We start from the raw sequence: 12,594 nt of genomic DNA, 5'->3' as shown, positions 1-12,594 counted from the left end.
GATGACACAGGTATCTACTGTAAGTTTGGAAAAACTCTTTGTCTGTACACTTGTATTTTCGGATACCTCTTAAAATATATTAATTAAATTTTGCATGTCAGCTCCTAAAACCAAGAGGAACAGGTTTTTGTCTGTTTTGGAATACCACTGAAGGCCGTTTCAAAACAAAATGGCAGATTGGACCTTTCAAAACTGCAGCAATTTGGACACCACTTAAGATACCATAACCAAACTTGGGACAATGCTTCCTAAGGTCAAAGAGCAGTTGTCTGTCTTTATTTGGATACTGTTGGGTGCCCGTTTGAAACACAATGGTGTACTCAATCTTTCAGAGATTTAGACACATCTTAGGATATCATAACCAAATTTGTCATGATGACCCCTGAGACAAGAGGAAGTTTCCTGTTGAGTACCATTGGATGACATTTTGGCTCAAGATGGTGGACTCAATATTTCAAAAATGCACTCATTGTCAATGTGGGCTGCTGTTGAAGTCTTAGAATTCCCAGGCAAGATGGATGACCCTGCTATTAACACTTAAAATGTTGCATACTATTAGGTACCTGAAGGACTGTACCACTTCAGACTGCCCATGGGGGGGAATCACATAACAGAATGCTCTTTAGCACAAAACCATTCTCCGCATGAATCTCATGAGCATCTCAGAGAAACAACAAGGCCAGAACCTTTCTCACTGAGAATATATTATTATTATTATTATTATTATTATTATTATTATTATTATTATTTTGAGGAACTCTCAATATTACGAGCCACTACCTTCTATCTGAAAAAGCACAGTCCAAAATCAAGTTTAAATCCTTACCTGCTTTTTGGGGAAACTAGGACTCTCTGGTTGTTTGATGACTATCATCTCACTTTAAGGTAATCAAAACAGTATGCTGCTGTGAGTAGAGTAGTAGGCACTAGGGGACAACATGGTGGGGCTGTGCTGCTCACCTGACCTCCCTCCAGCTTACTCGCTGCTTCATACCAGAAGGAGGAGAGGGGAGAAATAAGGCAACAGTAAGGCCAGTACAGTGCAAACACGCTGGTAGAACCAATCTAGCACTCCTTCTGGTGCGTTTGGAGCATGCTGACCTTGTTGCTGCCTCTCCTCTTCTTGGTATGCATCAGTGACTCAATTGCCAGGAGATCAGGGGAATGGCACTGCCACGTCAAACCATCTGCTGCTGGTAGAAGAGTCTTAGACTGGAAAGTCTGGTTTCATATCCCCATTCCTCTATAAACCTCCCTTGGTGACTTTGCATCAGCCACAAACCCTCAGCCTCAACCTCATAGGGTTTCTATGGGGATAATATGTGGGGTGAGATGTAGATTGCCTTGTATTCTTCAGAGAATCAACAGGGCACATGTGTAATGAACAACGAAACAATGCATTTATATTTTTTGATGTATCGTTCATTATGGTTTGATGCAAGATGTCTTGGAAAGGTTTTGCCCTGAAAACCAGCAAACAATGAAACAAACAATAGCTATGATAAATTAAACCAGGAAACAATTAGGCAAATAAATAAAACGGCAAAAAAGAACGGAAGATTGTTCTCTTGCTCATGGCAAAAAGTAATTTTAACTTCAAAATAATGTCATTTATTCTGCTATAGTTTAAAATTCAGAACAATCTGTCATTTAAAAAGCACTAGCTCCTTAATTTTAGCCACATATGGAAGTACATTTGAGTATTATTTTAGCACATATTGATGCCCTGTATCAAATGAATGACGTTTATGTAGGTATTACTCTATTATGGTACCCAGGTTCTCCCTCCCCCCCCTCTTCCAAGTGACAGGGTGGGAGGGTTTTTTTTTTAGCATCCCTTGGGGACATACCACACACAGATGCAGATTGCTAAGGTCAATTAAACTGATGTAGCTGTGCTGTCATATATGTAAAAGAGAATCCTGCTAGTATATTTCTCAGTTGTCATAGACAGTGTCAAAGATGTGTTCTGTTTCTACAAGAGATGAGCAGAGGCAGCTGTGTTTTGCCTTGGGAAACCCTCTGTAAAGTCAAAACTATCATTATAGGAAGGGATCAGATTTCCATAATTTCCCATTCTCCATTTCCATGTCAATGAGTTAAATAATGGGATAGAGGGCAACCATGTGTCAAGGGCTTGTTAGTGGGGCAGACCAAGTGAGGAGGGGGAATGGACTTCCATGATGGATTTGAAGGAGGAAAGGCAACTGAGGCTGTAGTAGACATAGGGCTGCCCCATAGAAGTTATATGGAGGTGCACAGTCAAGGCTTTCTTTCAAACATTTTCTGCAGCTGCTCCAGACGCAGAAGAGTTAAGCCTCTTCAGTCTTTACAAGTGGCTAGATTCTTCAGCCTCAGAGATGCTACGGTAAATAAAGTCTATTTGGGTCATGGTCACCACTGTGACTGAAAACACCAAGAGGAGAATCTGTGGGGTGGCAGTGGGTGGGGGAAAGCAAAGCAAATTGGATTTAGACCCTCACACAGGCACTATCTCAAAATGCACGGGAAGGAAGTAATAATTAAGTCCAATATCTCATTTTTTGATACAGTCAACAAAACGCTATTATGACAAATTAATATGACTACCACATAGGGGCTGCTAATACTGATAATGCCAAGCACGAAATGTTTTGAAACCCTGAATGCTAAGATAAAGCACTGATGGCTTAGACAAAAATACCAGGAAAAGAAACTGTTTTGCATGTTTCAGCAGCTAATTTTAAAACTGGAAATACTGTGTCACTTTCAGGATCAGAAGCGATTAGTCTCCTTTAAAGTCCCACCACTTGCAGAAAACTAAACTGAACGGAAGCAAACAAAGCATGCATTTGGTTAAGTCTGCTAAAATAATTTACAAAGTCCCAAGACTAGATTTCTTTTCTCCAGGTATCTGACTTCCAAGCAGCTGAGTTGGTTTAATATTTCTACGGGTAAAATAAAGAGGACCTAACGTTCCAGGCTATATTTCTTGAAACCTTAATAGGCACTTCATGGTTGTTGGAGAACGGTAGTTTTGCAACTATAGTAAACAGGAAAAATTGGCTAATTAGACTATTAGCTGTGTGGTGTAGTGGTTAGGAAGCTGGACTAGGGTTCAAATCCTCTCACAGCCCTGAAGCTCATTGGGTGTCCTTGGGCAGTCACAGCCTAACAGGGTTGTTGTGATCATAAAACGGGGAGGGGAAGTTGATCCATGAGCATTACTACCTTGAGCTCTTTGGAAAAGAAGTTATAAATGCAATAAATATTGACCACTACTTTGAATCCAGGCTCTTGATGTTCCTGTGTGGTTCATCTCACACACTCTCACCCCTCCCAGGTTACTGTGGCATTAGTGGGAGGGGAGAAAAGTAGCTCTGACACCACTATCAGGAAAAAAGACCCTGTTTTCACTATCAAGAAACATTTTATTCCACTGCAGGGACAACTTATATTCTTCCAGCAGCACTTGAAAGGCTGCTGGTACTGCGAGTGAGACAATAGCTATGCAATCTGAACAGATCATTCAAACTGGATGACAGCATGCCAAAGTTACCAAAAGATAGCAGCACAAATGCAGAAACCAAAATAATTTTGTAGACTACATTATAGTTCAAGCTGCTGCGTTCATTGAGCAAATAGACACAAATAGGAAAGCGTCAACCAATTATACACCACTTGGTGTGGGGGGGGGACGGCTACGAGTAATATTAAGATATATCGGAAAGCTGGAAAATATTTTAATTAGCAAAACAAATCAAATGGAAAAGATTCCTCAAATAAAGCTTTAAAAGTGACACAGTGTGTGCTTGACTGCCATTACTAATTAGGTATCCATGTAATGTGTGTTCAATTTGGGCTTATTTAAATAGCAGAAATGCTCATTAGCTGCAGTATTTCTGTGAAGCCTCAGTAAACAGTTTAATGGTATTTTATGTTTAACCAATTTCATAAGTTCCTGTAATTTTGGCGTTTGCAGCTCATTAATGTTATTTTTGATATACATCTTGCAGACTTCTTTCACCGAAAACTGGCAGTATTCCCTTGACTGCACTTGGGATATATAGTGACTTCTGCTTAAACCAGAAACGTAAAGAAAGGAGAAGATGGCAATAACTCTATGATAGAGCCAGTCTGGCTCTTGTGTTATTAAGGCAAAAAACCCACACACAAAAACACCCTTAAAAGGTTCAACAGAAAGTGGTACAGGAGAACATTGCTTTGGAGCCTAAATTGACTGGCTTTCTTAGGGAACTGAAGCAGATAGAAAAGCTTATTTCTGAGCTCTTCCTGTAATGTATTGTACAGTTTGCACCACCATTTTGATACATCATAAACGAAGTGAGCTAGATGCAGCTAGGTGATTTTGACCCTGGTAAGGATGAGTGAATAGAACAATTTCCGTATCTCTTATTATCTTCAAGTCTTACGGTCAGTTCTCCATATTTCCACAGCACCCTTCGCTTCTTCTTTTCTAAGCTCTCATGAACATTTATCAGCTTTTGAGTGCACCAGCACAGAGTGATGATATAGGTGGCCTGCTAAGGATGTGCGCCTTCCTTTATTTTCTTTGGGACTTCCTCACCCCCAGACCATCAACCTCAGGCACAACCTGGCCTCTGCTGCTCTCGTAGCCAATGAGATGTCTCTTGTGGCACATTAAGGATGTACAAACTCTTTCCTCAGCTAAACTGATACATTTCTCTAGCCCTATTGAAGTTATTTTGTCTTCTCTCAAAACTTCAGACATTCCTCCTGAGAAAAACCCTCAAGTGGAATGTACTGTACTTCAAAATTTACCTCATGTCTTATTGGGACAGCAACTTTAGAAGAACATGGATCTTTATTGCTTCGTATTATTTTGATTTTATTTAAAACATGCGGGAGGTGGGAGTGGAGGAAATTTCCATATTCCTCTACTTGAAGAGCTTATATGCATCATTAACATTTTTTTAATTCTAAAACTGAGCCCAAAGCAGCCAGGGTCCACTCATCTCCAGTGCTATTTTTCTAGAAAAAGAGGTGCTGGAACTCACCTTGAACACCTCCCTTGTTCTCTTAAAAAAGAAAGCACATTATTTTATTATTCAAGAGATGAACAGGATTTTCTTCCAACCAGAGAATGGCACCCATCTGAGAGGTGCCAGAACTGAGTTCTGGTGAGCTCTGGCTGAAAAAAAAATCCTGTCCATCTCTTGATTAATAGTATACAGTGGCGTAGCGTGGGTTGTCAGCACCCGGGGCAAGGCAAGTAATTTGCGCCCCCTAAGCCGTGGATTTGCGCCCCCTAACCCTAACCCCCAGATGTTGCGCCCGGTGCGGCCGGGGCCCCCTGCACCCCCCACGCTACGCCACTGATAATATAACTTGCTTTCTTTTTTAAAAAAAATGGGAGGGGAAATAGCTATAGGCCTCTACCTAGAAAACTTGTGTGCATTGTTTTTTTCTTTATTTCTAAAATTGCGGCTGCAATAGTCAAGGTCCACTCTTCTTCCAATATATTTTCTTGCTTATTTAGATATGACATAGTTCCCTTAAGGTGTGTACTTCTGGATTCAAAAAAAATTATATACATATGTACATATCTATATTCCTCTCTATTCTGTTCTTTACAGCAGCTAATGTGGAAATAAAACACATTATTCTGGGCTCAGGTCTGCTGCCAAACTTAAGATTATCAATGGCCTCTTAGTAAGAGCATATGTGATATCAACTCCTAGTGAAACCTGGCAAATAATGATAAGCAGAAACTCTGAGCATAGCTATTCACAAGGGAGGAAAGCCTATTCTTGTGCAGGTATTGGGGAAATGGGAAATAATAATAATTACAGAAAGATCACGTTGTGCTTCACAGCAACTGTCTGAGGCAACACGAAGCGGTGCTTAAAATAGCCTCCTAAAGTAACTCGGCTTTTTGTCCCCTGTAAAAATAATCCCATTGAAAATTATGCACTTTCTGTGTTATTTGTAATGGGTGTGCCACACGAACAAGGCTTTTTTCATGTTTTTTACCTCTCATGCTTTTACCTCTCATCAGTGAGTTGTTTCAAAGGCATGTTAGCAATGCACATATGCAGCAACATATAATGGTGACAATAAACTCTGCGAATTGTGTTGGTATAGCGGAATGTTTCCCTTCTGGAAAGGCAGCCTTGTTACAGGATTTCTCTTCAGCAAGGCTATAATGACTTTAATTGTGACGTTTAGCTTATTTTTTTTAGTTGTTGCTTTGTTAATAGTGCCTCGTAGATTGAAATTGCTTCACTCCTGATTTGTTAATGACTCTATATGGCTTATGCCGTATTTGTGATGTTCTATTATGTCCTATCCTGTTTTTGTTATTTATTGTTTGTAAGCTGCAGTGTTTCCCAAACTTGGGTCTCCAGCTGCTTTTGGACTACAGATCCCATCATCCCTAGTGTCAGGGAACTGACATTGGAGCAAGAGGCGAAGGGGAGGCTCCCAGATGATGCTGGCGAAGGACCCAGCAGCAGGGGGAGAAACAGCTCAGTAGAGGGGGAAGCCAATCAGTGCAACACCAGGGATAAAGGGGGGCAGATGGGGGAATTGGAGAGAGGGCTCCAGGACTCTTCACTGGACATCAGTGAGGAGAGCCCAGGTCCTCCGCTACCCACGCCTTCCCTGCGCAGAAGACTCCCGCGCAGTGAGAGGAGGAGGAGACTGGGTGTCAAACAACTTTTATGTTGGAAGAGGTTCAAGAAACGCCCACTGACGGATTCTGCCAGAGACTGAGGCAGCCACAATGAGAAGGGGCTGTGCAGTCAGAAAGGTTTAACCAGGCAAATTAGCCGAGAAAGGCACCAGTTTACGCACGAGTAACTCATACCCATTACACCTAGCTACCAAGATGAGTGGTCAAGGATGATGGGAACTGTAGTCTGAAAAAACAGCTTGAGACCCAAGTTTAGGAAACACTGAATAATAATAATAATAATAATAATAATAATAATAATAATAATTTGTACACATTCTGGGTGGCTTCTGGCATATATCCAAAAACATAATAAAACATTAAACATTAAAATGGATGAAAAGCAGCATAGAAATATAATCAATCAATCAGTGGCAAACATTTTCAACAGTGGGGAGTGGCTTCCACATAGTGGCAGGGCATAGGCTATACATGGAAAAGGTCCCAGGGTTCATCTGTGTGGCATCTTCATGAAGGGGTGGGAAAGACGCTTCTCTGCAATGCTGGAGAGAGCTGTCAGTCAGTGTGGACAATATTGAGATGGACCGATGGACTGATAGCATTATCAGTGTGCATTTCTTGGTACGGAAAGTATTGATTTTATATGTAAAGATCTTTCCTAATTAATTCTAGGGGGTTTGGGAAGTGTCTCTGTGTGATACAAGCTGGAAGTTCCAAGCTGACAAGTAAGTTTCTGTTCTGCCTAGAAACAAGCAGAAGGCTCCTGATATTTGGGTTATTCCTTCAGAGAAGCTGCACAGCTGGTTTTAACTGGTTCTGTTATCTCTTTCACCCAAGGTCATTCTGACTAGAATAATAGGCCAAAAGGAGCCCGAGTTTCACTTTTTCTCTCTCTCGCTCTCTTTCCTTATGGTGTGGTGTTCTGTACATAGTATGCTTAGTATTTAGGTTTTAGTCCTATTGTAAGTTATTTTAAGTTTAAGTCAGGCATCCCCAAACTCGGCCCTCCAGATGTTTTGGGACTACAACTCCCATCATCCCTAGCTAACAGAACCAGTGGTCAGGGATGATGGGAATTGCAGTCCCAAAACATCTCAGAGGGCCGAGTTTCAGGATGCCTGGTTTAAGTTAAGTCTGCTGCAACTGGATTTCTTATGGACTGTCCTAATCCTGAATGTATTGGATTTGTGACCATTATGCTCATTTGCCTTCAGTGGCAGTAAAGCTCTGCTGGATGAAATACAATTGCCTCTGGTCTATTTCTGGGGAATCCTAAAATGTGTCTTAAGTTTATTATTATTTTTTACTCTGCTAACAATATGTTGGATTCTATCTCTGGATCAATATTGAGCAGAATTCATGACAAGCATGAGGCAGCTTTCTCCGCTGTATAAATGGCAACTCTGACTATAGCCAAGAACAGCCCTTTCAGGAGAAAATGGAGTCCCTGTGGCAACAACAGGAAATTGAAGTGCAGAGAACAAAGGAGGACAACTTTTTGCAGCCGAGAAACAAATATGGGGAAGGGTGGCAGACTATTTGTACTGCGAGTTTTATTGCGGCTCTTTTGCCTTTTTCTCTTTTTCTCCAAAGCAACCTTAAATAATTCATTCCTTAAAAGCTACTAACAAATAAATATTTATCATCACCCTCATCATCTACCACAAATACATTCCTTGTGGAGGCTGCGGAGACCAGGCTGAAAAGAGACTTAGTGCAGGGAAACAACAAAACATAATCATGTTTCACAACTATGAGGGGCAAATAGTTTTCGGAGGTGCCCCTTTGAAAGGGTTGGGGGCACAGGGGGAATCTTTCTCAGGATTCCCCTTGTCTCAGGTGTTATTATCCCCCAGAAACATAAATGTCCCTAGTTATTTCTAAATCACACAAAATAATCACCGTAAGTTATCTTAAGATAAATTCTTGTCATTATATTTTGAATTTAACCTTGGATATATCCAAGAGCTGAACTTTACTATAAATCTTCCAGCCACACTGGAACTGAAGCAAGGGTGGCTAATCTATAGTCTGTACACCATCTATAGGTTCCCCAGGTTATTTATGATGCTCTTGCAAGCCTCCAATAATTTGGCAGCCATGTGGACAATAATATAAATGTGCTTCAGGTTGAGCACTTTCAGGTTGCGCTCCACCACGACCCAGAAGTAACGGAACACGTTACTTCCTGATTTCGCTGCTTGTGCATGTGCAGATGGCCAAAATGGCGTCACACGCATGCATGGAAGTGGCAAATCGTGACCCGTGCATGCGCAGACGTGGGTTTCGTTCGCTTCTGGATGCGAACGGGGCTCCAGAACAGATCCCATTCATATCCAGAGGTACCACTGTATTTAAATACAGAGAGAGAATGAGAGATCAGATATAGATAAATATATTTATTTAGACACTGGGCAGGAGGTGGTGGGATGAATGTCTGCTGAATGTATGGGTGTGACTGCGCATGTGTGAGAGATCGTGACCTGCCAATATCGTGACATGCCTTGGCCAACCCTCAATGTGGCCTTCAAGCTGAAAAAGTTGGTACTTCCCTTGACCAAAGTTAGAAATTTCACCCCTGAATGCTTCCAATAATGAAACCTTCAAGATTCTCTGCCACATCTGAAGTACAGCAGAACATCCTATGCCAAATCATAGCTGTCAACCTTCCCCTTTTTTTGCGGGAAATTCCCTTATTCCAGCACCATTTCCCACTGCTTCCCGCTGCTGTCCCAGATTGTTACATATCCCGTAGACTGTCCCCAGGACAGGTGAGGCTGTTGATCCCTTATTTTCGAGGCTGCTGATCCCTTATTTTCAAATCTGAAAGTTGACAACTATGTGCCAAATTACTAATACACTGGGAATGGATTAGGATGAAGTGCAGCCCAGCCCCCTCTAGTGGCCATGCCATAGGCATAGAGCAGCCTTTCCCAACCTTGGGTCCCCAGATGTTGTTGCACTACAACTCCCATCATCCCTGGCTAGCAGGGGTTATAGTCCAATGACATCAAAGGACCCAAGGCTGGCATAGAGGCCTCAAAATTTGGGGGTACCAAGTAGCAGGGAGTCAGGGACCCTAGTTTTCATTTGATGGAACATCACAAGCTTCAGTTCTGCTCAGAAGACCATAATCCTGTTGACCACTCTGATACCACCATTGTCTCTTCTCTTCCAATCTACATTTCTCTATTGATTAATGCTTGTCAAAAAATCAACATGACGCACTGCAACAACTAGCCATCTCATTCATATATATATGAGAAAATTGGGATTTAATCAGGTTGCTGGATAACATTAGTTGTTGAGTCCACCACAGGACTACAATAAAAGAGGATAAGCAGAGTAAGACCACTAAACTGATTGATATTACAGCTGGATGAGACTATAGACACTACTGGTGTCATTTGGCAAATCTATATTCAGCTTCTTATTTAATAGGTCAGCTTTTCAAATATGTTCTCATAAGATCCAATTAAAGTTAACTTCAGCAATGAGGACTTCATTAGTGATTCAACGGTTGCTCATTTCTTTTCTCTTCTGGGCATAAGCAACCGATAAATCAAATTCCCTATAAAAAGTTTTCGCAGGGTGGGATGGGGGTGATAGAAAGGCATAAGAAATATCAGAAGAGCCCAACTAAATGACACCAAAGGCTCACCTAGCCCAGCACTAAGGGAGTACATTCCCCTTTTCCAATGAACAAAGAACTGGATTAAATTAGGCCCATTCAGTTCAATGTTCATGCATACGAAGAGAATACACAGAGGAACAAATTGGTACACATGGATCCCCCCCCCCCGATTCATAGAATAATGGAATCATTCATGCCCATTCATGTGCAAGTGGGGAGAAAATGGGTGATGGTGATAGCAGACCTCTCCTCTCTGGGTGTTCCTGCCAGCTGCCATTTTTATATGTCCAAACAGGTTTACATTGTGACTCTCACACGCCTTCATGAATAACTTTACTTCAATGCACGTTTTCTTGTTCCATCTCTTGGTTTAAGAGCCCAATCTAGACATTTCCCTTGCCAGATCAATGTATCCGCTGAAAGGGCCACTGGGTTGCTCACAGCAGTCCTATAATAGCTAAGAGACTTACTGCAGTTGCAACAAAATTCCAAGCAGCAGTTACTTTCACGAAGGGGCAATGACTGTGCAAAACAAAGATGGAGCCTTCATCCTCAAAGAACTCACTTCCCTCGCGTTTGGGTGCATCTTCCACAGTGTGGTTCCTTTTCCCTGCCTCGAGGGTTCTAGATCGCACAGGGAACCTACGTGACTAGAAAAACTTCCCCACAAGCCCTTCATATGAGCAATGACTGAATAAGGCTATAATGTATACAGATTTGCATGCATTCTAAAGCAGCATGATGAGATGGGCATAGGCATTCACTTTTAAAATGGAAAAGGGCAGTAGTGGCTTAGGCGTAGGGCTCCTGCTTTGCATACAGAAGGTCACAGGTTCAACCCCTGACATCTCCAGTTAGAGCTTCTGCCTGTCAATGTAAACCAGGGTTTCCCAAACTTGGGTATCCAGCTGTTTTTGGACTACAGTTCCCATCATCGCTGACCAATGGTCCTGCTAGCTAGGGATGATGGGAGCTAGAGATAGAGATGGGAGCTGGAGACCCAAGTTTGATGTAGACCATTCTGAGCTATATGGAACAATGGTGTGACTCAGCATAAGGCCCCTTCCTATACACAATTAAAAATTGACCTCCCTAACTTGTTCCTTCCTACCTAAGTTTCCTGCAGAGTTGTTAGGGAACAGAAAAGAGATTTAGTGATCTAAGTTTTCTGCAGAGGAACATGAATGCAAGTTACGAAACGAACGAATAAGAAAATGAATGTGCTCTTTTTAAAGAATGAAACTGAGGCAGGAAACAGTATTTCAAATCAAATTTCACCCTCTCTTCTATTGTAGCCATTTGAAATGTGCACATTCCAGTCATCAAAGTGTTTGTTCTAGGGAATTTAGTACATCCTGGGAGAAAACCCAACCAAAAGTAAGTCCCACTGATTTCAATGTGACAATTATGCATATACTTGAACCAGTGGGATTTAAATGCGCATAACTGCGGCTGGATTATGCCCCTTGTAACTGAGAAATACCTTTAGGGTCACTTAGGACTGAACCAAAGGCACTGATCACCACATCAGCTTTCAGGCGGACAATCTGATCCTGGTCCTCATTCCAGTTTCCATCTTCATCTTGCTCTGTCCGAACAAATTCCATAGCAACAATCTTCCCTCCTTTCACTACAACCTTCCGAGGGGAAAGGAAGGGGAGAAATTCACATTTTTCTTCTTTTGCAAGATCTACCTGGAAAGGGAAAAATAACATAGTTGCTATTGATTTTTTTTTTAAGGTGAATTTGTATGTTGAAAGCTATCTTGAGAGAGTCTGACCCTAAAAGAAAAGTCTACAAATGTTCTATATAAATAGATAACACTTGTGTTACTTTCTAACCCTGCAATCCTATTGCAGGCATCCCAGGAGTGCTGAGTATTTGAATCTCCCTCTTTGAGGATAGAGAGAAAGGTCTATCATCAGAGGTAGAAATCTGGTACCTCAAGCCTCTACATGAGGCTGTGGAAAGATCCACAGCCAGTTATTGTGATACTGGAGATGGCACAGGAGAGGTATGCCAGGGGGGTTCTGGGAGGGTCTGTAGGTCCACAGGATTTAAAACCTTCTCTATCCCAACTCTCTCTTCCAAAAGAGGGAATAAACTACAGTGTTGGCATAGCCTATTTCCTGTCCATTGTTTCCAAGGGGGCAGGAATCTTAAATGAAACATAAACTGGCAAAGTAAAACAGGAACGCAATAAAACCACTCCATGTTCACTTTCTGCTCTGCTGAGCTGGTGGGACATTGGGATAGAGTGAGTCATCCACCTCCAGCTCTCCTCCTCTTTGGCCCCCTTGGATCG

General features: G+C 41.8%; 1 protein-coding gene across 4 annotated transcripts in view; it reads right to left on the bottom strand.

Annotated features, from left to right (window-relative positions):
* The window catches only part of DPYD (dihydropyrimidine dehydrogenase), a 490,336-nt gene that overhangs the window by 233,066 nt on the left and 244,676 nt on the right, over nt 1–12,594 (bottom strand). For all 4 annotated transcript variants that reach the window (XM_083510989.1, XM_083510988.1, XM_083510986.1 and 1 more), the window contains one exon: nt 11,773–11,983. In XM_083510989.1, coding sequence (XP_083367115.1) covers nt 11,773–11,983 — 211 coding nt within the window. The remainder of the gene's footprint in view (nt 1–11,772; nt 11,984–12,594) is intronic.

Source organism: Podarcis liolepis (genome assembly GCF_965112155.1).
Source record: "Podarcis liolepis genome assembly, chromosome: 6".
NCBI classification, from domain to species: Eukaryota; Metazoa; Chordata; class Lepidosauria; order Squamata; family Lacertidae; genus Podarcis; species Podarcis liolepis.
Note: the sequence above shows the minus strand (reverse complement) of the source record. Positions and strands in the feature narration are given on the sequence as shown.